Source organism: Vicugna pacos, chromosome 4 (assembly GCF_048564905.1).
Source record: "Vicugna pacos chromosome 4, VicPac4, whole genome shotgun sequence".
NCBI classification, from domain to species: domain Eukaryota; kingdom Metazoa; phylum Chordata; class Mammalia; order Artiodactyla; family Camelidae; genus Vicugna; species Vicugna pacos.
In genome coordinates, this window is record NC_132990.1 from 9,922,433 (window position 1) to 9,947,064 (window position 24,632).

At 40.6% G+C, this 24,632-nt stretch overlaps 4 protein-coding genes across 9 annotated transcripts in view; 3 read left to right on the plus strand and 1 right to left on the minus strand.

Moving 5' to 3' along the window:
- Positions 1-344: 344 nt before the first annotated feature.
- On the plus strand, positions 345-13,093 carry NDUFB6 (NADH:ubiquinone oxidoreductase subunit B6). The gene is made up of 4 exons (XM_006216832.4): positions 345-768; positions 2,690-2,782; positions 9,334-9,378; positions 12,917-13,093. The coding sequence occupies exons 1-4, from the start codon at positions 589-591 to the stop codon at positions 12,983-12,985; spliced, it is 387 nt and encodes a 128-aa protein (XP_006216894.1). The 5' UTR covers positions 345-588; the 3' UTR covers positions 12,986-13,093.
- Positions 4,241-15,328, minus strand: SMIM27 (small integral membrane protein 27). Of its 5 annotated transcripts, none has more exons than XR_012071874.1 (5): positions 14,728-15,328; positions 14,061-14,333; positions 6,728-6,793; positions 4,692-4,801; positions 4,241-4,602 (listed from the first exon to the last, which is right to left on the minus strand). XR_012071874.1 is itself a non-coding variant. In XM_031676665.2 (2 exons), exons 1-2 carry the CDS (start codon positions 14,103-14,105, stop codon positions 13,611-13,613), a joined length of 168 nt encoding a protein of 55 aa, XP_031532525.1. In that variant the 5' UTR covers positions 14,106-14,248; the 3' UTR covers positions 13,568-13,610. The 5 variants fall into 5 exon arrangements, 1 of the variants encoding a protein (XP_031532525.1); XR_012071875.1 differs by having other exon boundaries at positions 4,241-4,620; XR_012071873.1 differs by having other exon boundaries at positions 4,241-4,801; positions 14,728-15,325.
- TOPORS (TOP1 binding arginine/serine rich protein, E3 ubiquitin ligase) lies at positions 13,954-24,263 on the plus strand. 2 transcript variants are annotated; one of them, XM_031676662.2, is made up of 3 exons: positions 13,954-14,106; positions 15,617-15,808; positions 20,719-24,263. In XM_031676662.2, exons 1-3 carry the CDS (start codon positions 14,104-14,106, stop codon positions 23,647-23,649), a joined length of 3,126 nt encoding a protein of 1,041 aa, XP_031532522.2. In that variant the 5' UTR covers positions 13,954-14,103; the 3' UTR covers positions 23,650-24,263. The 2 variants fall into 2 exon arrangements, with proteins under 2 accessions (XP_031532522.2, XP_072815365.1); XM_072959264.1 differs by lacking the exon at positions 13,954-14,106 and adding an exon at positions 14,351-14,374.
- RIGI (RNA sensor RIG-I) overlaps positions 15,670-24,632 on the plus strand; it is a 55,376-nt gene continuing 46,413 nt past the window's right edge. Inside the window, exon 1 of the mRNA XM_072959266.1 lies at positions 15,670-15,808. The gene's annotated coding sequence lies outside the window, so the exon portion shown is untranslated. The remainder of the gene's footprint in view (positions 15,809-24,632) is intronic.

Consider the following 24,632-nt stretch of genomic DNA (forward strand, 5'->3'; position numbering starts at 1 on the left):
TAAAATATTAAGCGACTCTTTTTACTTCTGCACTACAGATGAAGGAACAGACTGAGACAGCTGCTCAAAGTCACTTTACCACTCACTGACACGGCTGGGACTTAAACTTGGATATAATGTCTCCACAGACTCCCTAGGTCACGGGAAGAGGAATTCCAAGGTGAGAGAGGCAAATGAAAAATTTTGCATTTGGACGTCACATTCATTCAATCACATATTCTCATCCTTCCAGCTCCCAGCACGCCAGTTCTTCCTTAGCGGAACCTCTGGTCCGCTGACCTCTCATACTTCCCCTTATCCGTCACTTCCGCCCTCATCCCGTAACTAACGCGCCCCTCACCGCGTCCTCTCGCCGGCGCCGCTGGTAATGCGGGCGGGTAGAGCCGTGGCTGGGGGGAGCGGGCTTTGCGCCTGCCCGGCCACTGCGCGTATATCGGAGCCGCTCGGAGGCAGCGTCGGTGACGTCATAACGGCGCGCCGCTCCCAGGCGTCCTCGCAAGGTCGCTTTGCAGAGCGGGTGCGCGCGTAAGTGACAAGATCCTGGTTCGGGGGCGCGCCGTGACCTGCTCCCTTGGTACCGGTGGCGACATGTCGGGGTATACTCCCGACGAGAAACTGCGGCAGCAGCAGCTGCGAGAGCTGAGAAGGCGATGGCTGAAGGACCAGGAGCTGAGCGCCCGGGAACCGGTGCTGCCCTCACGGAGGGTGTGGCCTGTGGAGCAATTCTGGAATAACTTTTTGCAGGACAGGGCCCCCTGGAAGAACGTGGTGAGTGACGACCCTCCCCGACCCCGACTTGCACCCTGTTGCGATCCCCAGCCTGGCTGCTGGGACGCCTACTCATTGTAGCCACATTAGAGACTGAGTCGCTCTGCCACCGAATGTCCCGGTAGTTCCCTAAGGGACAGTCACGTTCAACCGAAATTTCGGGTTTAGCGGGAACGCTGTATCCTGTCCCAGGAGCCTGGGCTGGGAGTCAGGAGTCTGGAACACATACGGCTTTGGGATTGTCATGCCCTTTTGCTGTCTAGTGTGATGAGAAGGAGGCGAATCGTTGTCTAGGTTTTAGAGGACGACGCTGCAGGCTTGGTTCTCGTTTGACTATGGAAATCTTCCCTTAGAATGATAGCCAAGGACTCAGTGTAGTTAAAATTCAGTGATTTTAGTATTTGTAGACGGTTATCTGGATTTTGAGCTTGAGATTTTAAAGACCAACTAACACTACAACCAACTACCAGAAGGCACAATGAGCCTCTAGCTGGTAGTACGACTCTATGTAATCACCATAAAAGAAAAGGGCCTGTTGATAAGCTTAATGAGTCATATCAAGAGCCCCCTTTCTAAACTATCACTATGTACCTTTAACACACTCTTTCATTTAAAAATACCATTCCTGGACTTCGCAGAAAATCACTCACTCAGGTGCTGTCTTTATTTTCAGGATCTCTTGAGATTTTCTTGAGGTTATTTAAATCACGTAATCATGGGTGATGAATGCTGTATCTCAGAATCGCTTGAGACATTGGCTAATAATAATGGTGGTAATATAAGTAACACTTGGGTGTTTATGTTGTATCTGGCACTTTGCTGAGGGTTTTACATGTGTTACTTTATTTAATTTTTTACTCTTGTAGGATAGAAACTATTCCCAATCTTCACTTTAAATGTGTGGAAATAGAGGCCTACAAAAATTCAGTGATTTACCCGTAGTCATAGGGCTAGGAGTTGAAGGAGTTCACATTGAAATCCATTGGTGTCTACTGTCTTGCTGTGCTATGAAGTCTAGTGCAAATTTTTCTGAGAAGTTGGTGTTGGATACTTATTTATGGTGGTAAATTAAACTCTTAATTCAACTCTCCTCTCCCTCCCTGACATTACTTATTGATTTGGCAGCCCGTGATTGAAAGTTGACATCCCACTGGTCAGCCAATGATGTAAGGATGTAAATAATCATTTGTTGAAATCTGTCTTACCTTATTTTTAGTTAATTTTTTTCTTCCATGATCATATCTATTATTAACACTTAGAATCTAGATTGTCCTTTCCCTGAAAGGATAGGTCTGTTTCCGTCAAATTGGTTGCCATGGAAAAGTTTCATTTTTAGCTCTCTTTGCCTTTCTTTTAAAAAATATTGTGTCTGAAGGCATCTCAATGTGAATTTGGAACACCCCATCCCAGTGTGTAAAACATTCTTTGTCCAGCATTAGTGTACTCAAGGTTGTTTGCCTTATACCTAGAATGCTGGAAGTGGTATTGATTATGGGCATCTGAAGTTGATAAATTAGGGAAATGACTTTGAAAATTCTGTAGTTCTGATTACTCTGGTTAAATGGATTAAAATTATTCTTTCATTATTTATACTCTATTTTATCTTAAACAAATTTATAATAAGGAATTTTTAGAAGTCTTTAAAAAACTTGTATGTATAAATACTTTACTACAACTTTTGCAAAATTTTCCTTGTCTTAAGCCTCCTTTGCTCTGAACTCTGTAGATGTCACCTAGCAGGCACTAAGTTTAGTGAAAATATTTGGATGCGTGAGGTTAGCTAAAGACTATAAGGAAGTACGTAGCATTTAGAGTTGTTACAATAATCATGACATTGTTGCATCATTGATTTGTTTTTTTGCAAATGTAAAAAAAAATGGGATATCTATTTATTTTGTTTATGTTTTTTTTTCCCCCCCAGATCTATAAGGCATACCGACACAGTGTCTTTGCTTTTACTCATGTACTTATCCCTGTCTGGATTATTCATTATTATCTCAAATATCACGTGAATGTAAGTATGCTTTAAGTATGTGTTTTCCAGAACTTATTTTTAATTTTGCACGGTTATTTCCTATGTGGTTATACCTGCTCTACTTAATGGAAAAAATCTGCCACTTATAACTGATTTTGAGTTACATTGAATCGTTTTAGGTAAAAGGTTTAATGAAACTTAAGTGAAGTATGGTTTTTCAAAAAGTTAATCTTTATATAGTTGCTTACAACTTGAAATGCATTTCCTCATAAAAACAGTGTCTACATGATCAGAGATATAGTTGACTTAATAATACTAGTGTATACTCGGGGTCCTGAGTTAAAAGGGAGAAAAGTATTTCTGTTCCTTTTTTTTGAGCATAGATCTGGTATAAGATAAAATTCAAGATAGATAAAGGTTGTCTTTGTCTTCATACCATTTCTTTTTCCTTTGTTATGTCTGTTTTTTTTTTTTTTTTTACTTTCTTTAGAATCCAGCATGTCCAAAAGCTTGATTTTTTCCACTGAGAGATCTTGCAGGTGGTGATTGAACTGAGCCTGTTGCCATATTTTAAAGGGTAGGGATCCCCAGGCAAGGTGAGGGAGGAGTGCATTTCTGGAGTGGGAGAGCAGGAGTGGTTGCCCAGCATGGAGTGTTGCAACCCATGAAGAGTGAGGAGACCATCCTTGTACCCAGTGAGGAGTGTTAGATCCTGAGCGGGTTGCTGGGTGGAGGCTATGGGGGGAGGAGAGGTTGGTGAGTACACCTGTTTGGAGAGCAGCAGGGGCAGCAGCCTGGTGTAGGACACTGGAACCTGAGCACGGGGAGGAGAACATCTGGCAGAAGTGTGGTTTGGGGCAGTGATGGACCTGGCAACCCAGAGTAAGGCGTGAGAACCCGAATGAGGTGAGGAGGTTATTTATGCTGGAGTGTGGTGGTGGTGGTGACAGGAGATTGGTTACATACAGGAAGATTGATTAAGTAAGTACATACGTTGATGATATTGGGACCTAGAATCCTCCTGGAGAATTATGCATATGGAATAAAGGGAGAAAGCCCTGTGATACTGGAATGGAATCGGAAGTCTTGGTGTACCTCATGATTTTTAATACGTATTAAAGATACAGAAGTAAATCTAGCTGTAAATGTGGATATTCCCCAGTTCTGTCCACTGATAGGGCCTGTGAGCAGTGCTACCCTGTGGTAACTGGCACATCTAGCAGCCTGGTCTTACTTTCTAAATACAGTTCTCCACTGAAAGGATCCAGAGCTCCTTGGAGAAATGGCCAGTTCCAGGGTTGGGGCTGGGAATGTACAAGATGATCTTGTTGTGCCAGAAAGTAAAGAAGTGTTCAAAGAATGAGGGAGGTAAATCAAAAGGACACGGAGTCAGCTTGGAAAGATTCCCAGTGGGACAATTTGAGCATCAAAATAAATAATGATAATAATAGATGATAACCAACTGAATAAGTAAAATGCAAATCCGTGAGCCCATACTTATATAATAAACACATTACTTAATTAATGGATAGAAGAGAAAGCTTTTTTTTTTTGTATAGTAGATTGTTGAATAGTAAATGGACAAGGAATGATAGAATTAGAAAAATCACCGTTTGAGAGTCATCAGCGATATTTTCTTCAGCCAGGGAACAACAAAAGATGCTAAAATTAATCCCCAAATACCTATCTTCAACTACTTGTTACAGAGGGGAAAAGAGTAACTATGTAGTGGAGAAACCTGGCAGACACCACCTTAATCAAGAAACCTAAATTACATTACCAATAATAGGACAAACTGAAGTTGTGTAGTACTTCACAGGATGCAGTAAGAAGCAAACAGCATCAGTTTTGTGCCATTCCTGCCAAAAACGTGTAAGCTGAATCTCATTGTGAGGAAACTTAAGGCAAACCCAAATTGAGGGACTTTTCTGCATAATGGGCTTGTTACCTTCAAAAATGTCAAGATCATGAAAGTTAAAGAAGGATGGAAGATTTGTTCCAGAGTGAAGACTCAAAGAGACTTGTCATGTGACTGCAAGCCTGGTTCATAGGCACCATCTGCGTGGACAAAAGAACAAAGATGGCGTTGGCAGTCAGAACTTTTAAGAGGCTACACAATGGAGAATAAGTTATGTTAGAGGGGATTTGCTGAGCGCTACAAACAGTTATGGGGGCAATTGATGAAATTTGAATGAGTTCTTCAGACTAGATAGAAGGTAGCCATGTAGAAGTGTTAATTTCCTGATCTTGATGGCTATATTGTGATTATTTTAAGAGTACTGTCCTTATGTGTAGGAAATACACACTAAAGTGAGAAACCAGTGAGCAATTTACTAACCAAGTGATTCAGTAAAAAATTATTTTTATAATTCTTGCAACTCTCTGTAAGTTTAAAATTATTTCAAGATAAAAGCAAAACAAAAGTTAGGGACTGCCTAACAATTGTTTGCTTTCCTTTAACCTGTTGAAAGGAGGGTGAAACAAGTAACTGGGGTCCTCAGAAAATCACTCTTACATCACTTGTTCTCTGTTGATTGTGTGGGCTCTTTAAAATTCTGATTGCTGACATAATCTTTGTTCTCTTCATTAAGAAGATTATGTCCACTTGATCATCAACTATGGAGTGCCTAGTATCTCTTCCTTTATTGCTGTGGAAAGAATATACAGACAAAATTCCTGACCTCAAGGAGCTTACAGTAATGTTGGAAGTTAGGTATGATTTGGATACAAGTGTGCCATAGCTCCCGAAGACAGGGTTGCCTGTGACTCTCAGCTCAGCGGGGTGGGACCAATTAAGGGAGAGTCTTGAAAGCTAGGCAGAGATGGTTGAACTTTATGTGGTCAGCAATGCGAAGCTTTCCATTTTTAAATAGAGTGAGTAGATAAAGTGATATATTTAGGAAAACATAAAAAATGATATGTGGGATGAATTGAAGGGAGGGAAGTACTGACATCAGGCAAGTCAGCTGGAGGCTGTTGCAGATTAGTAGATGTTAGTTGAAGAGAATCTGGTTTGGGCAGAGATGGCAGGAACAAGAAAGTAGAGTGAAGTCAGAAGACACTTTTTAAGGAAAAATAGCTCAAGTTAAGTTGGAGATGAAACCAAACTTGAGAGTCATTTGTGACTCTAAAAAATTGTAGCCCTGAAAGTTTAGGGAAGCAGAATTTGCCACCCCAGAATGTCTCTGGCGTGTGGATTATTTCAAGCTCAAAACATTCAAGGCCCAAAAGACTAAGGAAGAAACTTTGACCTTCCCCCTAACTGCCTGAAGGAATGTGGATAGAGGACCTGTTCCAGAAAGGGAGCCATCACCATAGTTAACTATAGTATGAACTCTTGGTATGGTGATGGGGGTGAACCTAGCAAAGTCTGTTAAAATTCCCCTCTATCCCACTGTCTGTGCATGGCCTAGCTTTCCATCTCCATGTGAATTGTCTATTTCTCCTTTGAAGTCCCAAACACCTACCCTCAACGTCCTCTTTTGTCTTTAGCTGAAGGTGGATTTTAAGGCTAGGATTTTGGCCGTTGTGGTGAGTGACTGAGTTCTCCGGGGTCTCCCCATGTGTACATATTATTAAACTTTCGTTTAATTTTCTCCTGTTAATTTGTCTTATGTCAATTTAATCCTTAAACTAGCTGGAAGAACCTAGAAAGGTAGAGGATAATTTCTTCTTCCACAACAGAAGTTATTAGTAGGTTTTGGAAAGAGGGCTTTCGGGTGATGAGGAGGAAGTAAATTTGTTTAGGAACACAGGCTGCGAAAGTCTGAGTGCACATGGCCTGTCCTATGTGTTAGAAACACAAGATTAGTGGAGGCTAGTATGAATTAAGTGTAAGTGTTGGGGGTTAGTGTTTTACTTCATAAACCAACAAAATCTTTCTGCAGCCATTAAAGGGGGCTAAAAATATATGTCTAAGGGTCTGAGTATAGTTCACATTTCTATTGTTGATGAGCTTAAACAAAGTTTTATATTCATGCTCACCTGCAGGTCCGCAGGTCACTTATCATTACTCCTCTGTTATTTTTCATTGTCTTAACATGCAAGATCCTAAAGAAGAAAAAATATTATTTTCTGTCAGTGAAAGTAACTTTTTTTTTAACACATGAGTGTAGTGCAGAAAGAATTGTTCCAGTTACCTGGAATATAAATTAATATTCAATTTGTTAGTTTCAAATTTAAAAACCTTGTTTGTTTATTCTTTAAATTCAATTTTAAAATTCTGTTAAACTACATAAACAGCTAGTGAAATATGAACAGTCTTCTTTCTTTGTCCTTATTAGCTTTCGGTCAATTCAGGTTGAACTTTCCTAAACAATTCTGCTTACAAGCATAATCAAATTCTCTTAAATGTTTTAAACTGCATTTATAATTTTTATATATTTGGTTTTTAAGTATTTATAGGGCATATTAATGACCCTAAGAAGCAAAGTCTTTTTAAACTTAAAGTCACAAATCTGAATCAATTATGTATTTTAACTAGGATCCTAAAACGAATCTTTTAGAATCTCTTAATAGCCTTGTTGACTGAAAAAAAATGCACCGCCGAAAAGTTGAGAGTTATGTTTTATGTGGGCAGTCTGAGGGACTGCTCCGAAGAGACAAGGGAAGAGATAAGATATATGAATTTTTGCAACAAAGATCAGGTCAGATAGTCAGAACATCAAAAGATTACTATTAATTAAAGAAAACCAGATTTCTCAAGTTAATGAGTTTAGCACTTCTAGGTATGGAAAGATGCAAAAGTCTGGGCTTACTGAAATTATTCCTTTGATATGCACGTTGGCTAACTAGGGCCAGTATCCTGTTCTTTCCTGTCCTGAGCCCCCTCAGGGGGCACTGTTGGGGGTGGCCGCCTGCTTGTCTCCATCCTGCATTCCCTCTGGCTCACCATCACCGTCAACGTGGGGGGCAGCTTGATGGCCGCAGCATCCTTTGTTTACTGATATGGCGGGCAATATTTTTCATTCATAGCCTAATTATCTTAAACATTACAAATACTCTAAATATCAGAATATATGGATTGTCCCAGTGTTTTCAGAACTTATTTAAATTTGACATTAACCTGTTTAATCCCTGGGTAAATTTACTTTGTCGTATCTATATTTAACTAAGTATTTCTAGGATTGGAGAAACATTCATCTTCTAAGAGAAGCAAATTTAACAAGCTGCAGTTACTGGGTCGACAATTCAAGACATTAATATGGCTGCTTGTCTGAGGCATTCTTACTTCCAGGTGATTTCTCCTGAGCAGAAACGGACATAATTAAAGGTTTTATGTCAGCAGAGGTCCCAAGGTCTCTCTTTTACCTCATTCTTTCACTTGGTTTGGGTAGGCCTGCATCCTCAGTACCGTTGCAGCCAGTTTGCTTCATCTAATACTTTTATGCCTGATTGAATTTTACATTCTCTCTGAAGACATTTCAGTATCTTCTTTCCTCTGGCCACAAGTTGTTAAAGGCATTTTAATATCTTCACATTGTTTTCAGGGTTTCTCTTCAGCTTTTGGTTCCAGTTTGCCCGAGTCTTACATCATGCCAGTAATCTTTAAAATTTTTTGGTGTGGTATCTTGTGTAGATGTATATGCTTAATAAGCACACTTAGTTAACAGATATTTATTTAGTACCTCCTGTGTGCAATTCACTATTCTAAACACAGGGATACAGCACTGCACAAGGCAGATTGAGTCTTCATGAAATGTTTAGTCTTAGAGACTATAGGCAGATAAATAAAGAGGTACATAATGCTATTGGAGGTGATAAGTCTGTAGAAGAAAAGTTAAGCAGGGTGAAAGACTAGAGAATGACAGGGGCTGCTGTTTTAATTAAGCTTCTTTGAGGAAGTGCTATTTGAAAAACAAACCAAATGAAGATATGGACTAAACAGGCATCTTGGAGAAGAGCATTTCAGGTAGAGGAATCATTAAGCATAAGGGTGCTGAGGCACAAGCAGGCCCACCTGATTGGACTAATACAAAGGACCCACTGCAGCTACAGTGCAGAGAGAGAGAGAGAGAAAGAGAAAAGAGGAGATCAGAGAGGTAGCCAAAGGTAGAAATCACATTACGGACTTTGGCTTTTTCTCTGAGAATTAGGAAACTTTGAGCAGAGGAATGACAGAGGGGTGGTACCTCTGAAAAGAATTACTCTACTCTGCCTGCATAGTGGAGAATAGACTGTAGGAGGGCATGAGCTGGGAGCCAGGAGACAATAGGTGAAAAGGTGACAGAGGCTTGGACCAGGATGGTAGTACTAAAGGTGGTAAGAAACTGTTGGATTCAGGACATAATCTCAAGGTGGAACCAAGCAGGATCTGCTAAGAAGTCAAGGTTTTTGGCCTTCATAACTGGGAGAGTGAAAGTGCCATTTACAGAGATAGGGAACAGTTTGGGGCTTGGGGAAATTAAGTGTTGGACCTGGTTAAGTTTGCGATGCCTGTTTGATAAAGTATAGATCTTGAGTAAAAAGTTGGATGTATGAGTCTGATGTTCAGTGAAAGGTTTGGGGCTTGAGTTAAAATTTTGGGGTGTGATCTATTTTATTTTAGAAAAACTCTAAAACCATCATTAACAGCATTATTTTTATTTCAGATCAAACCATATACCATCGTTGAAAGGAAGCCCAGAATATTCCCAGTAAGTCTTAAACATCTCTGGTTTTTGTTCTTATTTTTCTCTCTCCTTTCCCAAGTGATCATGATACTAAAATGTTCCTTTCTTCTTGCTGAAAATTTAAGTGCCTCTAGGAAATAGTGTGAGGTAGCAAATACAGTTGAACCTGGGAGATGGTCACATTTCTTTTCAACCTGGCTGTAAAACTTGTTGTGTGACCTTTCTAGTCCTAAAGTGAATAGAAGGCACCAACAGTTTTTCATCGGTGCCCTGTTTCATGTAGGGTTAAGGACTTAGGGCACTAGCCTGAGGATAGTAAATTCCTCTGTTACTTACAAACTATCATTTCTTAAGGCAGTTAGACATTAACTTCTCTGTGAATTTATAATCTGTTAATGTGTGTTTTAAATTTTATATTATGGGGAGAGGGTGTAGCTCAATTGGTAAAGTGCATGCTTAGCATGCATGAGGTCCTGGGTTTAATCCCCAGTACCACCTCCAAAAATAAACAAACCTGATTACCTCCCTCTACCCCCCCAGCCAAAATAAAATAATTAAATAATATGATGATAAATAAATAAAAAATATTTAAAAAAATTTATATTATGAATATGTGGACTATTATCCTAATTTAAAATGAGTTGTCTCATCATTCAAAGATTACTCATTAGTCAGTTGGTATTTTTACTGGCTGTTTTTGAGGTGGTTGTTTAGCAGGGTAAAATATATGTTATGTTCTTGTCCCAGTTCTAGTCACAGATAATGAACTCCCATCAGTCTCTAAGTTCTGTAATGTTAGAAGAGAAAACCCAGTGTAGATTCTTGCTTCTATGAAATGACATAGTCACAGCAATCCATTATCTACTACAACAGAAGGGAATTTTAGGGAGAACTACCAAAATTGACTAACCCTTCCAGTTGGAATTCTGCTTTAGGAAATAGTAGGGGATTTCTTCTGTATTTCATCATGTATAATTTATGCATGTCAGAGCCTTGGTCATCTCAATTATTTTGCTGGTTTCACCAGTTAGGTTATTTATTTATTCTTCATGTTTGTTTGTTATTTATTTATTTTGCCATTACCGTGCAAAGGAAAAGGAGGACTCTCTTTAGAAAACCACCTAGTGATTCCTTAGCACCTCTCCTGTGTCTCTATTTTTTGCCACTGTGGTTCTTTCCTGTTTCGATGCCATTGACCCCTTTCAGACCTGAGGACCTGAAGAATGCTCATCTGTCCATAACTTAGAATAGGATAGACAGTAACAAACTCACTCCCAAGTCTCAGAGGCGGAATAAAACAAAGGTTTGTTTCCTTTTGACATTACAGACTATATTACATTATTACAATATTCCATTATAGTAAGGCCGTCGGGAATATGAGGCTTCCAAAATTATAGGGAAAGAGAGGGCTGGTTGTCTCAGAGAATGATTTTAAGGTCTAAGCTTGAAAGTAGTTTACATCACTTCACTTTAAATCCTCTTGGCCAGGACTCATTCTTACGGTCCCAGATATCTATGTTCTTTTTCATATTGTCCAGCCTCCCATGCCTGGAGTCTCTGCCACAGTCCATCCTTCTAGTCAACACATAGCTCTTTGCTTCCTTCTTTCTACACATGTAACAGAAGTCCCTTTCCTAGGGAGAAATCCCAAGGACTCATTCCCTCACTGCAGCCATCCTTAAATCTAAGATCTGCAGATGATGCATAGTAGTATCTGTCAGATTTATACTTGGGAGGTTGTATCCTTGGAGATTTGAGGATCCATGGCAAGTGAACTGTATCCTTTGCCCTCTAAACACGCTCGTTATTCAGCGGTGGAATCTGGACAGCATAGCAATCACGGATTCTTGTCTGTCACTTGGTCCTAAAACCCCAATGGTCAAACACTGAGAAGTCTCATAACACTTTTGTGTGGGAAGTTACTTAAACAGGTACTGATTTTGCTTCTGGAAGGAATGCCTTTGTTCATGGTTCTTCCTGGTCCCTGGCTCCGTCTAGGGGGGTTCTTTCTTTTCCGTGTCAACCTAGACCACACCTAAAATAAGTCCTGGGAAGCACGTTCTCCTCAGGGTTGTGCAGCCTGTAAAATCTATCTCCTGCTCACAGAAGGGCGAGTGCCAGAGGTTGTTTTAAGCTGAAACATTTAAAGGCTTTTCTTGTCTGTAGGTTTGGTTTCTTTGGTCATCTAGTTCTCACAACACTTGTCAGGCATGGAAAGAAAACTGCTTGGTGGGAGGAGTCTAATCTTTTTGCTTCTTGTCAGTCCCGTGCCAGTATCTGTGCTTTCTACACACAGTTACCAACTGCCTCTCAGCGTGGTGGCGGCTGTGTGGAGGACCCCTGGAACAGCCTCTGGCTCAAAGGCCACCTTTACTTCAATCTCATTGCCATAGTGCTGAGTCCCTCTGTATAATGGGTTTCATTGGGCTTCTGTTTCTTACAATCTCTTCAGTGTTAACTGTTTAGAGACCAGAAACAGTCAATCTTATTTTCTAATATTGCAAGGCCCTGAATATTTAGATTCTCATTTTTATTTCTCCTCTCAAATCAGCCACATCTTACCTGAGCTTATGTTTCTTAAAGTACCTTCCTAAGGCAGACACTAGTAGTTAAATATATACTGTAATTTTTTCCCAGGTACTTCTAGAACCTCAAGTTCATCAGACAGTCTGCTTCTACGTTATTAGTGCTTTTTGTCTCCATCTTTTAGCCTCCAATGCCAGTGTCCTTGCAGCCAGACTGTTAAGTCATGACTGAGCCATGTGGTTCAGTTTTTCTTACAGCAGCATGAGTTACTAATTTACTTCGTTACTAATTTCTGTGTTAGGGTAATGCTACCTGTAGTAACAAAGTTTCCCCAAAATATATAATGGCTTAAACGTAATACAGCTTTACAGTCCTGAGCAGTACCAGGTCAGGGAATGGCAGTCAATTCATGGGCTATCAGGCTGACAGAATTTGCTGTCTTAAACAGACAGCTGAAATTAAACCTAAGTACTTTGCCTAAAATTATACAGCTTGTCAGTGGAGGGTTCCAGGTTCTCACTACTTGGTTCTGGCTTTAAAGCCCATGCCCATTCTGCCACACACACTGTACCTGGGTTTGGAAAGACACCTGAACCAGCTGCCAAGGGAAACTTTGTGTTCTATGTCTAACATCTGAGCCAAACCATTCAACTGGTGATTGCCTAACACATTCAGTTGCTGGGAATACATTGCCTCCTTATCATGAAGGGAAAATGTTTCCCTGAAGCTTCTTTCTAGGGCTTCTCCTATTTCCTGGGCTAAGCGAAGTAAAGATTATCCCTCTATCACTTTGTAAAGGCAACTTTCATGTCCTTTCTGGTCATTTTGTGTGAGTGAAACTCCCCCTATTCTTTCACTTATTCCTTAAGATTTTGAAGACTCGTTGCTCATCTTTTAGACAGCTCCTATTGTGCTTGTGTCCCTTTTAAAGTGTGAATCTCAGAGCTGACCTAGATTTTCCAGATGAGGTCTGATCAAGTAAAACTACCACCTCTGCAGACAAGATTTTTTCACGAATGCATCTTTGTTTTTCTAGGGTGATACAATTCTGGAGACTGGAGAAGTAATTCCACCAATGAAAGAATTTCCTGATCAACATCACTGAAGATTACCTTAAAATTTCAAAGGTGTACGAGCCCCAGTTTGTTGCTCCATTACCACACTTAATATATTTTCTGGAAAAGTAACTTTAATAAAGTTTACTCTGAGTTTACGTGTTTTCTTTTTCTTCCCAAACACTGTACAATTTGAGACTCTGAATTATTTAACAATAAGTGAAAACTGGACAAGCTAAAAAAAATATGAGCAATCATCTACTTTTTCTCGGCATTCTTCATTTGGAAAATAGGATGTAGAGAAGTATTTAGTCACATGAGTTTTTTTCTTGCACAGGACTTAATCTAGCCTGCTGTGAAGGTATGCACAGAATGACATCTTGCAATATACAAATACAAGAACAGAAATTCCACACACTTTTGCTTTAAAGAAGGCCTTCCGGGGCATTTAAAAATAAGTCTTTTAGAAAGGCTGTCAGATCTAGGTTGCTTTGTTATGTGAGAATGTAAAACACAAATTTAATTGAAAAATTAGCATATTCATAGCCCCCTTAGAGAACTGTATACAAAGTGAACTTGGAAACTCTGCATTAAGGATTTTACTTTAAATCTAGACACGAGCCAGATAAGAATGAGGTGAAGGGCTGTATTTGCATGGAGTTAAATCCAGAGGGATTACAAATTTTCGCTCATCCCGAAGATCTTGTCTGGGTATTCCTTCTTTAGCTGTCGTCGGGCAGCTACTGTTGATGCATAGATGACGTAGCCCCAGGAGAGCAATACGACCGCGAGGAGCAACTAAGAAATGCAAAAGGAGAAGTAAAAGCAAAAACCTGTGAGTGGCACTTCCTCCCCGCCCCTCTCAGGTGGCCGCGTACGTTGCTAAGGTGGGAATTTTAGTGACAAACTGGGATAAACGGCGTTCCGGGGGCAAGTACACCAAGCCTCCCTTACGTAAGAAGCGGAAGAGCGTGTCCTCCAGGAAGAGGCGGAGTCGAGGTAAGGGAGAGAAATGCTTCATTCAGGAATGGATTTTGGAGTTTCTGGGCGCTGAAGAAATAGAGGGCCTTCCACCGCAGACCTCGGGAGTCGACCCCGTGGAGCCTCGCCAGGCTCGGGACCTACCGCTGAGTAAATCCGGTCCAGGGTGCTGCGACTCACTGGCTTCATGGTAAGGAGGCAGCGGCGGCGGTCCGGGAGCACAGGCGGAAGCTGCAGGCCCTAGAGTAACCTCCGGGGCGGTGGCTGCCGAGCGGCGGCGGCAGCGGCGGCGGCAGCCATCTTTCATCCGGGCGCGAGCGCCCGCCCCCTCGCGTCCGGGCGCGTTTCCCTCCGGCGGGGCCGGCCTCTTCCGCCCGGAGCTGGGAGCGAGGTCACGTGATCGGGGGCCTATCCCGCCTTTGGGGAGAAGGTGAGAGAAACGAGAATACATGTTAAAAGTGGGTATTTTGCTGCTTAGGGGGACAATCTTGACTCGTCACCGGTTTTCTTTCAGTTGCAGTGCAGTATTATTGCGGGTTAAGGTACCGTCGTGTGCATTTAAGTTATTTGGAAAAACAATCCACGTTTTAAATAATACACCGGCGTCTAACGCTGGAAGAATTATTGTTTTATCCCGGGTGTGTTCCCACAGTATAGGTAGAGGTTCGTGTATTCATCTTTGACATAAACAGGAATACCACTCGGCTTTATATAGCGGACGAATAGTGCAAATTCCTGTTAATTGAGCTTTTCTCCAAAAAACAAAAATTCTTTGAGAACGCAATAGCTTGTTGATGTCAGTGATACTTACAAAAAGTAGCGAGGCACCAGTTACCAGGTATAATGTACCTGCTAGTCAGTCAACAAGTGTTTATTGAGCTTAGAACGGTAGCACAGTCAAATATTAAGCCAGAGGACGCCGTTTGGCACGCGGGCCGTTGTACCAAGTTCAGCTCTAGAATGTTTGGGACGATTACTTTTGAGGCCTAGGGGCAGAATGGGGCAACGGCCGCGTTAGGCTCCAGACGTCCTGTCTCTATACGTCTCATATCACCGCAGCAGGGTTTCAATCCAGCTTTCAGGGAGTAGGGAAGAGGAAAATCGTATCTGGGGGAACCTTTCAAGACTTGTTCTCTTAGATAAAATCCCTGTTTATCCTCGACGGGAGTAGATCCCTCTCTCTCTGAAGACTGTAGGGCTCTGACCTGGGATTGCGTTCGAATCCCGGTGTTGTTTCCTCACTGTGCTACCGTAGGTAAAGTTACTCAGTTCCTTTATGGACCAGAGAGAATTTCAATCACATCTCACAGAGTTTGGTGAGGTTTGAAGGAGACCAAGCTAGGTAGCGTGTCTTCCGGGTAAGTTAAGAAGAAGAAGAAAACATTAAGCCGGTGCCCCTGTAACCCCTAGAGATCAACAGTAACAAGGGTGATGGTAAGATAGTGGCTTGTGGGCGGGAGGGTCCCTGCGCTCCCACTCCAGGAGCGGGAGGGGAAGCGGGGGGGGGGAGGTGCCCCGTGGGGGGAGGGGCGGGGCTCAGGCCAAGCGCGCTAGGCCCCGCCCTCCGGGCCGGCGTCTTCTACCGCGCATGCGCTACGCAGGCGGGGGCTGTGTTTGGACGCGCGGGGGGCCGCTGAGTGGGTTTCGCTTCTTGCTGCCGCCCCCGAGCTGCCATTGGTAATGAGAACTTTACGTCACAGGGGTCGCAGCAGCCGCCGGGGTCTCCGCTGTCTCGCGAGGAGGGTGAAGCGCCCCCTGCTCCCGCTCCTGAGGGCAGGCGGAGAAGTCGCCGGGTTCGTCTTCGCGGGTCCTGCCGTCACCGACCCAGCTTTCTGGGCCGCCGGGAGCTTGCCACGAGCGCCCCAGCCGGGCCTGCGCCGGCATCCTCCGAGGTGAGTGAGATTGGGAACAATGGGGCGCGGGGGTCGGAAGAGCTGGGCGAGCCGGAGCTCCCGCCTGCAGCGAGGCCCCGGGGCGAGGGAGCTGCGGTCTGGGTCTGCGGGGCCGGCGCCACCCGGCGGGCCGGGGGTCCGGCGAGCTGGCGCTCCTTCCGCGCACCTGTGGATCTGAGCCGGTGGGCGGAGGAGGGCTGCGTTTCCGAGGAGCGCTGTGGCAAGCGCGAGCCCAGCCGTGTACTGGAAAGCGCTTGATCTCTAGGGGAGAACCAGCCTAAAATACAAAACGTTCGAGTCTGAATCGTGGCATCGCCACTGTCACAGATGTGACCTTGGACGGCTCCCCTAATCTCTCTGAGTATGTCTGTAAAATGGGAGTAACAGTATTTTTGTTCGTTTTAGTTATGTAATGCACGCGGTACTTGTCTCAGATCCTGGCAGGTGGCAGTTTTCAACCAAACGAAGTGACTATCGCTTGACTATTGGAGTTGTCTGTGCCCTGTTCTACTCTGTGGACTAGGCTCCCCAGCCTGTAATTTCTTCATCCATCAAGTCAGTGCAGCTTTCCTCGTGGGCCGCTGATTGGTAGAGTGGAAGGGGGCCGGACTGAGATGAGGCAAATAGTGATTTGATAGGAAAAGTGGATAGAATTTTGGTACGTAACTTTCAAGATTATTTAAGATAAATTGAAAAAGAGGAACAAGTTTAAGTTAATGTCGGTGAGGGCTGGGGTTTTTTGTTTTTAGTCAGTGACTTTGAAAGCTATGCAGTCAGCCGAAACAGTCGTGCTTATCTGAAATGAGTGGCTTTAGAGAGAAATGGTTCCCAAGCAAATATTGCTGGATCTGGAATTAAATTTTGTAGGATCTGGTCAGTAGTCATGTAACTTCGGTTTGATCTTTTTGAATTGGTGGTTAAGTTGTAGTTCACAGAGGGATACAGTGATTTCTTCAAGGTCACAAGAGAGAGGACTCAGATTATTTTTAATACTTGGGGGAATTGTGTTGCTAGCTTATCCACTTCTGAACCCTTCTTATCCACTTTGCTTAGATATATTGAGTACAATACTGATAGTAATATGAAGATCATTTAGTTGTTCTAGATTCTTATCTTTCTGGGCATTTATAATCAGTTATGAGTGATGGAAATGACCACAGTTAACTTTATTTTCACATAACATACAGTATTAAGTTTTTACTGCATAGCAAGCACTATACTAAGTGTTTACATAGAGTGTACCCCTTCACACAACCTTTTCAGGTGGGTACTGTTGCTTAACCCATTTTAGAATTAAGAAAATTTAAAGTTTTGAGAAATTAAATAATTTCCTCCAGATCACACCACTTATAAGTGGTTTTGATTTCCAGCCCTGGCTCTGCATTAAAATTTAACATCATTCTGTCAGATGTAATCAGCCATTGATTAAATTGTATATGCAGTGATAGTTTAAGGAATGCCATAAAAGTTAGCTTTTATAGGAAGTTTGGCTTTATTAAATATTTGATTTTGCAGAGTATTCCTGCTTTGTTTGTATCACTGTGCAGTTTTTTAAATGTCCAGTCTGTGGTCTAGTTTAGACTCTATTGGCTCTTACCTGCCCCTCATTCATTTTCTCTAGATGTGGATGCTTATTGATTATATGAAATTCTCCCAAAATGTGATACGAAGGGTTCTTATCTTTGTTAAAGTCAACACATTTGAATATTTGGAGCAGGAAAGGTTTTGTTTAATCAGTTTATCCCAAAGATGGTAAACTTTGTTTAAAATTTGGGAGGCAGTTGAGGAAAAAGGTTCAGAACTGATTAATCTCCCCTGTGAGGAAATTAAAGTCCTAATTCCTAGAGTGCAAGGGGTAGAGGAAATGTATCACAGATTTCTTCTGGAACCTGAAGCACTAAATCTAACATCAGGTCCACCTTTGCTACCTCACCCAGAACTGCAGACCTCCAAATCTTAAATCTGTCTCCTCTCCATCTCTGTTATATGCTTTAATTTGTATTTTTTAAACAACTTTCTTTGTTGAGATATAATTTATATTCCATCTATAAAGTTCACTTCTTTAAAGTGTATAATACAATGAGTTTTAGTATATTTACAGAGTTGTGCATCTGTAATCTAATTGAATGTTTTCCTCATCCTAGGAAGTAACCTTATTATCCCTCTCCCCTCCCCAGCAACCACCAATCTACTTTCTATCTATGGATTTGCCTATTCTGTACATTTCATATAAAATGGCATACATGTGGTCTTTTGTGATTGACTTTTTTCATTTAGTGTAATGACAAGGTTCATTCATGTTGTAGCGTGTATCAGTACTTTGTTCTGTTTGTCAAATATTCCACTATATGGATATACCACATTCATCAGTTGATGGACATTTGGGTTATTTCCACTTTTAAGCTATTATGACGAATGCTGCTGTGAGTGTTCACTTACAAGTTTATGTGTGGGCATATTTTTGTTTCTCTTGTTTAGATAGGTGTGGAATTGCTGGATCATATGGTAGTTCTACTTCATTTGATTTAGCACATTTTAATTTTAGAATTTAGTGATGATTTTGAAAGAGTAAATCTCTTATTTAATGATTTACATTCATTGCAATTGATGTTTCTGAAGAATACTATTCTTTGTAGCTAAAGATATTCCTGTGTAGCAATACAAAACAGAACTAATAAATTAATTTGTTCTTTTGGTCTACTATAGATGGCATCACTTGTCATTCTTTAGACTTGAGCTGTCAGAGTGCTTATAACAGGCTTCTAACACTAGGAAATCAGAGGACTAAGATTCCATTTTTAAAAAATTATAATTAGTTGAGATTTTATTTTTAGTTTAAACTTCCAGTTTACTACCAAATCGTTTCTTTAATAAATTCGTTCTGGGTTGTGATTTTTATGTAAACTGGAAATGTTTAGTAAACACTAGAATTCTCTATTCTAAAGAAGCAAATTAAGATAAAATGTATCATCTTGAAATTCATCAGTCTTTTTTAAAGTCTAGTAATCCCTTTCTTATACAGAAGAGTAAACTGAAATCCAGAGTTAATATGGATTTCTCCACTTCACAGAGTTAGTTTCAGATGAAGCCTGGTGTTGGATCCAGATCTGATAACCTCTCTAGTGCCCTCTCCACTCTTCACTCCTCCCCCTAATGCACACGCACTCTTATCCTAGAGGTTTTTACTTTTAGGGTTTTTTTTTTTTTTCTATAGAGAATTTAAAAATATTAGAAGTAAGGGGAAATGCTGAGAAATTTATGCAATATTAAGGTTTCAGAGTTTAAATATATTAGCAAAAATGCAGTTAGTATTAGTATTGTCTATTCTATTTAAGGGCAGTGGTAAGTTTTATATTTCCATTCTAGAAAACAGGCCTAGAAGTGTTGGACCTTTGAAGAAACTTGTTCAGCTCTGAGAAAGCTAAGCTGCCCTAGATGAGCAAGTTTAGTTTGAAATCTGTAATGAAATATTTATATTTCACAGTCGTGAATTTTTGTTGTGAGTTTTATTTGTTAGTTTTACTTGTTTTTGTTAGCGCTTGGTATGGCCAGTGAGTCTCTTGTTTAGGAAATTACAGTTCTATTTGACTAGACAGCAGTTGACCAGTGATGGGACTTCCAGTGATAGAGGAGGTGGAGAAAGATGAATAATAGGCCCAGGAAAGCATAAAGGAAGAAACTAATATTTAATATATATATAAACTGATAAGTGAAGAAGGCAGCTAAAGAGGAATTTTTAAGATAACAAGGCCAAAATGTAATAATGCATACTAGATTTGAGCTCTGGCAAATTCATTTTGTAAGTTACGGGCCAATATGAACATAAATGTAAAGAATAAAAAATAATATTTTAAGATTCTAGTGATCCTTGTGGGAAAAGGGACGGGAAGGGACTGAAAGCATGGTTTCGAGATACTTTGTGGCTGACTGGATTGAATGAAAAAGGAGAAGAAAAGCTTCTTAGGGATGGTAAAAGAAGTTTGATGAACTGAATATAATAGTGTAGTAACAGTAATGTAGTAATAATAGTAGTATAGTAATAATAATAGCAACTAACATTTGACTCAGCAGTTGCTGTAAGCCAGGCACTGCCCTTGAGTACTTTTACATTTTATTTCATTTAATCTTAACTAAAAGATCGTTTTTTGTGTGTCAAAGAATCTTCCACTAAAAGGCATAGAATTGGTTTTAAAGTTACATACATAATACTTAGAACAAATAAAACAAGTCAGTAGTCCATACTGTTTGGGACATATGTATGAAAGATGTAAAACCATCCATAGAAATAACCCCAACTGAGGACTGTGATATTTTTGTTTGTTTTCTAGAGAGGGATGGAAAGGGAACATTAAAGGGGCATTTAAAAAGATCTGGGATAACCATGAGAAAATGTTAGTTGTTTAATCTGAGTGGTGGATACAAGGGTACTTGGTATATTTTCTTTTCTACTTTTTTGTATGTGTCAGATGTTTCTCAAATTATTTTTTGAAAGAATAATAGAATATTACGTACTATTTGAGAGCTTACTATGTACTAGGCACTTTTTCTAAGCTTTTTTTTTTTCTTTCTTTGACATCTTCACAAATCCTGTGAGGCAGATTCTGTTATCAGTGATCTATGGATGAAACTGAAGCATAAGGATAGTAACTAGTACCCAGTTCACAGTCACACTGCTAGTGTGGAATCGAGGACTCAAACCCTGGAAATCTGACTTCAGAGCTTGTGCTTTAAGTGCTGTATTAAAGTTCTGTAGCATAGCTGCTGCACTGCCCCTTTATGTTACAGAGACAATGAGCTACTCCGCTGTTTTCACCAGTATGTTTCACAGTCATTATTTGCTTTTTTTTTTCTTCCAGATTTAGTCATTCCTCCTTTATCAGGTTACTGATGTATCTTTTTCCCTTTTGCAGATAATGGCTTCAGCCGCTAAGGAATTTAAAATGGACAACTTTTCACCTAAAGCTGGCACTAGCAAATTGCAGCAGACAGTACCAGCTGATGCATCTCCTGATTCTAAGTGTCCTATATGCTTGGATAGATTTGATAATGTGTCTTACTTAGATCGCTGTTTACATAAGTTCTGTTTTCGCTGTGTACAGGAGTGGTCAAAAAACAAAGCTGAGTGTCCACTGTGTAAACAGCCCTTTGATTCTATTTTCCATTCTGTGAGGGCAGAAGACGACTTCAAGGAGTACGTCCTAAGGCCTTCGTATAATGGTTCTTTTGCTACCCCTGATGTTCGCCGGTTCCGCTATCGGACAACCATGACAAGGGAACGAAGTGCTTCTGTTTATTCACCTAGTAGTACCGTGAATAGAAGAACAACAACTCCGCCAGATAGTGGAGTACTGTTTGAAGGGTTAAGCATTTCAGGAAGACCTAGAGATGGTGAAATTCCTTCTTTCATGAGACAGATTGCAGTAAGGAGGCCAGCTACTGCAGATGAAAGATCTTTGCGGAAAATTCAAGAACAGGATATTATTAACTTCAGGCGAACTCTCTATCGTGCTGGTGCTCGAGTTAGAAATATTGAAGATGGCGGACGCTACAGGGATATTTCTGCTGAGTTTTTCCGTAGAAATCCAGCTTGCCTTCATAGATTGGTGCCCTGGTTAAAACGTGAACTCACAGTTCTGTTTGGAGCTCATGGATCTCTAGTGAATATTGTCCAGCACATCATCATGAGCAATGTTACTCGCTATGACTTGGAAAGTCAGGCATTTGTGTCTGATTTAAGGCCATTTTTACTTAATCGGACTGAGCATTTTATACATGAATTTATCAGTTTTGCTCGATCTCCGTTTAATATGGCAGCCTTTGATCAGCATGCTAATTATGACTGCCCTGCTCCTTCATATGAAGAAGGCAGCCATTCTGATTCTTCAGTCATAACAATATCTCCAGATGAAGCTGAGACCCAAGAACTGGATATTAACATAGCCACTGTTAGTCAGGCACCATGGGATGATGAAACTCCAGGACCATCTTATTCAAGCTCAGAGCAGGTACATGCTGCCATGTCTTCCCTTTTGAATACATCTGACAGTTCAGATGAGGAACTTGTAACAGGAAGAGCCACTCAGATGCAAGGAGTACAGACCAATGAGGACCTAAATAATGACAGTGATTCTTCTTCAGATAACTGTGTCATTGTTGGGTTTGTTAAACCACTAGCTGAGAGGACCCCAGAACTTGTTGAACTGTCCTCTGATTCTGAAGAGTTAGGATCTTATGAAAAAATGGAGACAGTGAAGACACAAGAGCAAGAGCAGTCTTACAGTTCTGGTGATAGTGATGTCAGTAGATGTTCATCCCCACACTCTGTGCTTGGAAAGGACGAACAAGTAAATAAAGGGCATTGTGATTCTGGTACAAGAATCAGATCGAAGAAAGAAGAGAAACGATCTACGTCTTTGTCCTCTCCCAGAGACCTGAGCTCATCCATCAGAGGAGACAGAGTGTATTCCCCACATACCCGCAGACACAAGAGGAAGGCAAGATCCAGAAGTTCCGATTCACGTTCCCAGAGCAGGAGTGGGCATGATCAGAAGAGTCGTAGAAAACATCATGGGAAGAAAAGAATGAAGAGCAAACGATCCAGAAGCAGGGAGAGCAGCAGACCTAGAGGTAGAAGAGACAAAAAGAGGTCAAGAACTAGAGATAGCAGTTGGTCGAGAAGAAGCCAGACTCTGTCTCTAAGTAGTGAAAGCACAAGCAGGTCAAGATCTCGTAGCAGTGATCGTGGTAAAATAAGATCACGGAGCAGAAATAGAGATCGTTACTATTTAAGAAATAATTATGGAAGCAGATACAAGTGGGAGTATACTTACTATAGCAGAAACAAGGACCGGGATAGCTACGAGTCATCTTACAGGAGGAGGACTCTGTCCAGAGCTCATTATTCCAGACAATCTTCAAGTCCAGAATGTAGAATTCAGTCCTTTTCTGAAAGAACAAATGCTAGGAAAAAAAATAATCACAGTGAAAGGAAATATTACTACTATGAAAGGCATCGATCAAGGAGCCTATCTAGTACTCGATCAAAGACTGCATCTACAGGCCTTGACCGGGTGAGGAATGAAAAACCTGGCGGAAAGCGAAAATACAAAACTCGGCATTTGGAGGGTACGAACGAAGTGGCTCAGCCATCTCGTGAGTTTGCTTCTAAAATGAAGGAAAGTCATTACCAAAAATCTTCATCAAAATTGGATGGAAACTGCAAAAATGAGAGTGATAGCTTTTCAGACAGCCGATCATCAGACAGAGAGACAAAACGCAAGAGGAGAAAGAGGAGGACCCGGAGCCTAAGTGTAGAGATAGTTTTTGAAGGGAAAGCTACCGATACAGCTAGACATCATAAAAAGAAAAAGAAGAAACATAAGAAGAAGCACAAGAAACACCATGGTGATAGTGCTTCTCGTTCCCCAGTTGTGATTACCATTGACAGTGACAGTGATAAGGATTCTGAAGTAAAGGTGGATACAGGATGTGACCTTAGGGGTCCTCAAGACCCTCTACAAAATGAATTTTTGGCTTCTTTGGAACCATTTGAAACTAAAGATATAGTTACAATAGAAGATGAATTTAGTGTCCTGGGCAAGGAGTGTGATATTAACACACTTAACAACTTGAATAATGCCAACAAAACTGTAGATAATATTCTACCCCAGACAGCTTCAGTTGAACAAACTCTTGATGTAAGAGAAGAGAGCGCCTTTGCCTCTGATTTGGAGAACCAGTCCAGTGATGTGTCTATTCAAACTGAGCCATCAAGACACTTGCCATCTCCACGGACATCTTTAATGTCAGTGTCTCTTGGTAGAGACCATGATATGTCTTAAAACTGCCAAAGCATCTCATTGAGAATTCTGATGATATACAAAGGAACAGTGTCATCTACTGCAGTCTATTTAAAGATGACTTGGTGAAAACTCTTAAACTCTTTCTCCCCTAAAAATATTTTAAGTAATTTTTTTGTGTGTGTTAAAAATTTGTAAAAATCATTATTTGTTCAGAAGTATGTATTCCCACCCTCAGAGATATGCACTTTTAAGTGAAGAAAATGATATTGCTAGCAGTTTATTTAAAATGTGGGATCCTTTTTAAATAAAAACTATAAATTTTAGAAGTTATTTCATAAAGCCATATGGTATTGACATATTTTTAAAGTAGTCAATGAGTATTTTTGAATTTTTTTTTTTTTGAGAGTTATTCTGGAAATGTGTTATAAGCTAGGAGAATCCCTTTGGACAGTCTTTATTTTTCTTCTTAAAAATTTGTATGATTCAAAACCATTTCAGGTTAAATTGAGGCGTTTTAATCTGCACAGCTTATCTTGACATCTGCCAAAAGAAAAATTTAAATATTTCCTTTATATACTTGTTTATCTGGACTGCCAATAAAGCAAATGTGTATTCAAGAAAAGAAAAAATAAAACAGTAACACTTTAAAACAATCCAGAAATTTTCCTATGCAGTATTGATTTTTCTTTAAATCAGGTTTTTTAGTGGAGCTAAAATCTTGTGAAATAGTTCAGGGTATTCTTGTGTAATAAATACTGAATTTCAGGTGAGCTGCATTAAACCTCACAGTTTTAATGATTATTTTAGTTCTTTAGTCTGATTACAAAGTATCTTATATGCTTTCACAGCAGAATGCAATTATGTAGCATTTAGTTTACTAAAAACAAGAAACTCTTCCTAGACTTATGTTACATTAGTTGTTCTTTTACACAAAGTGGCTATGTTTGTTTGTTTCTATGCTGTTTCAGAGATGGTAAAAAGTGCTGTACATCTGTATAGCCTGATAGAAGATTGCCAGTGAC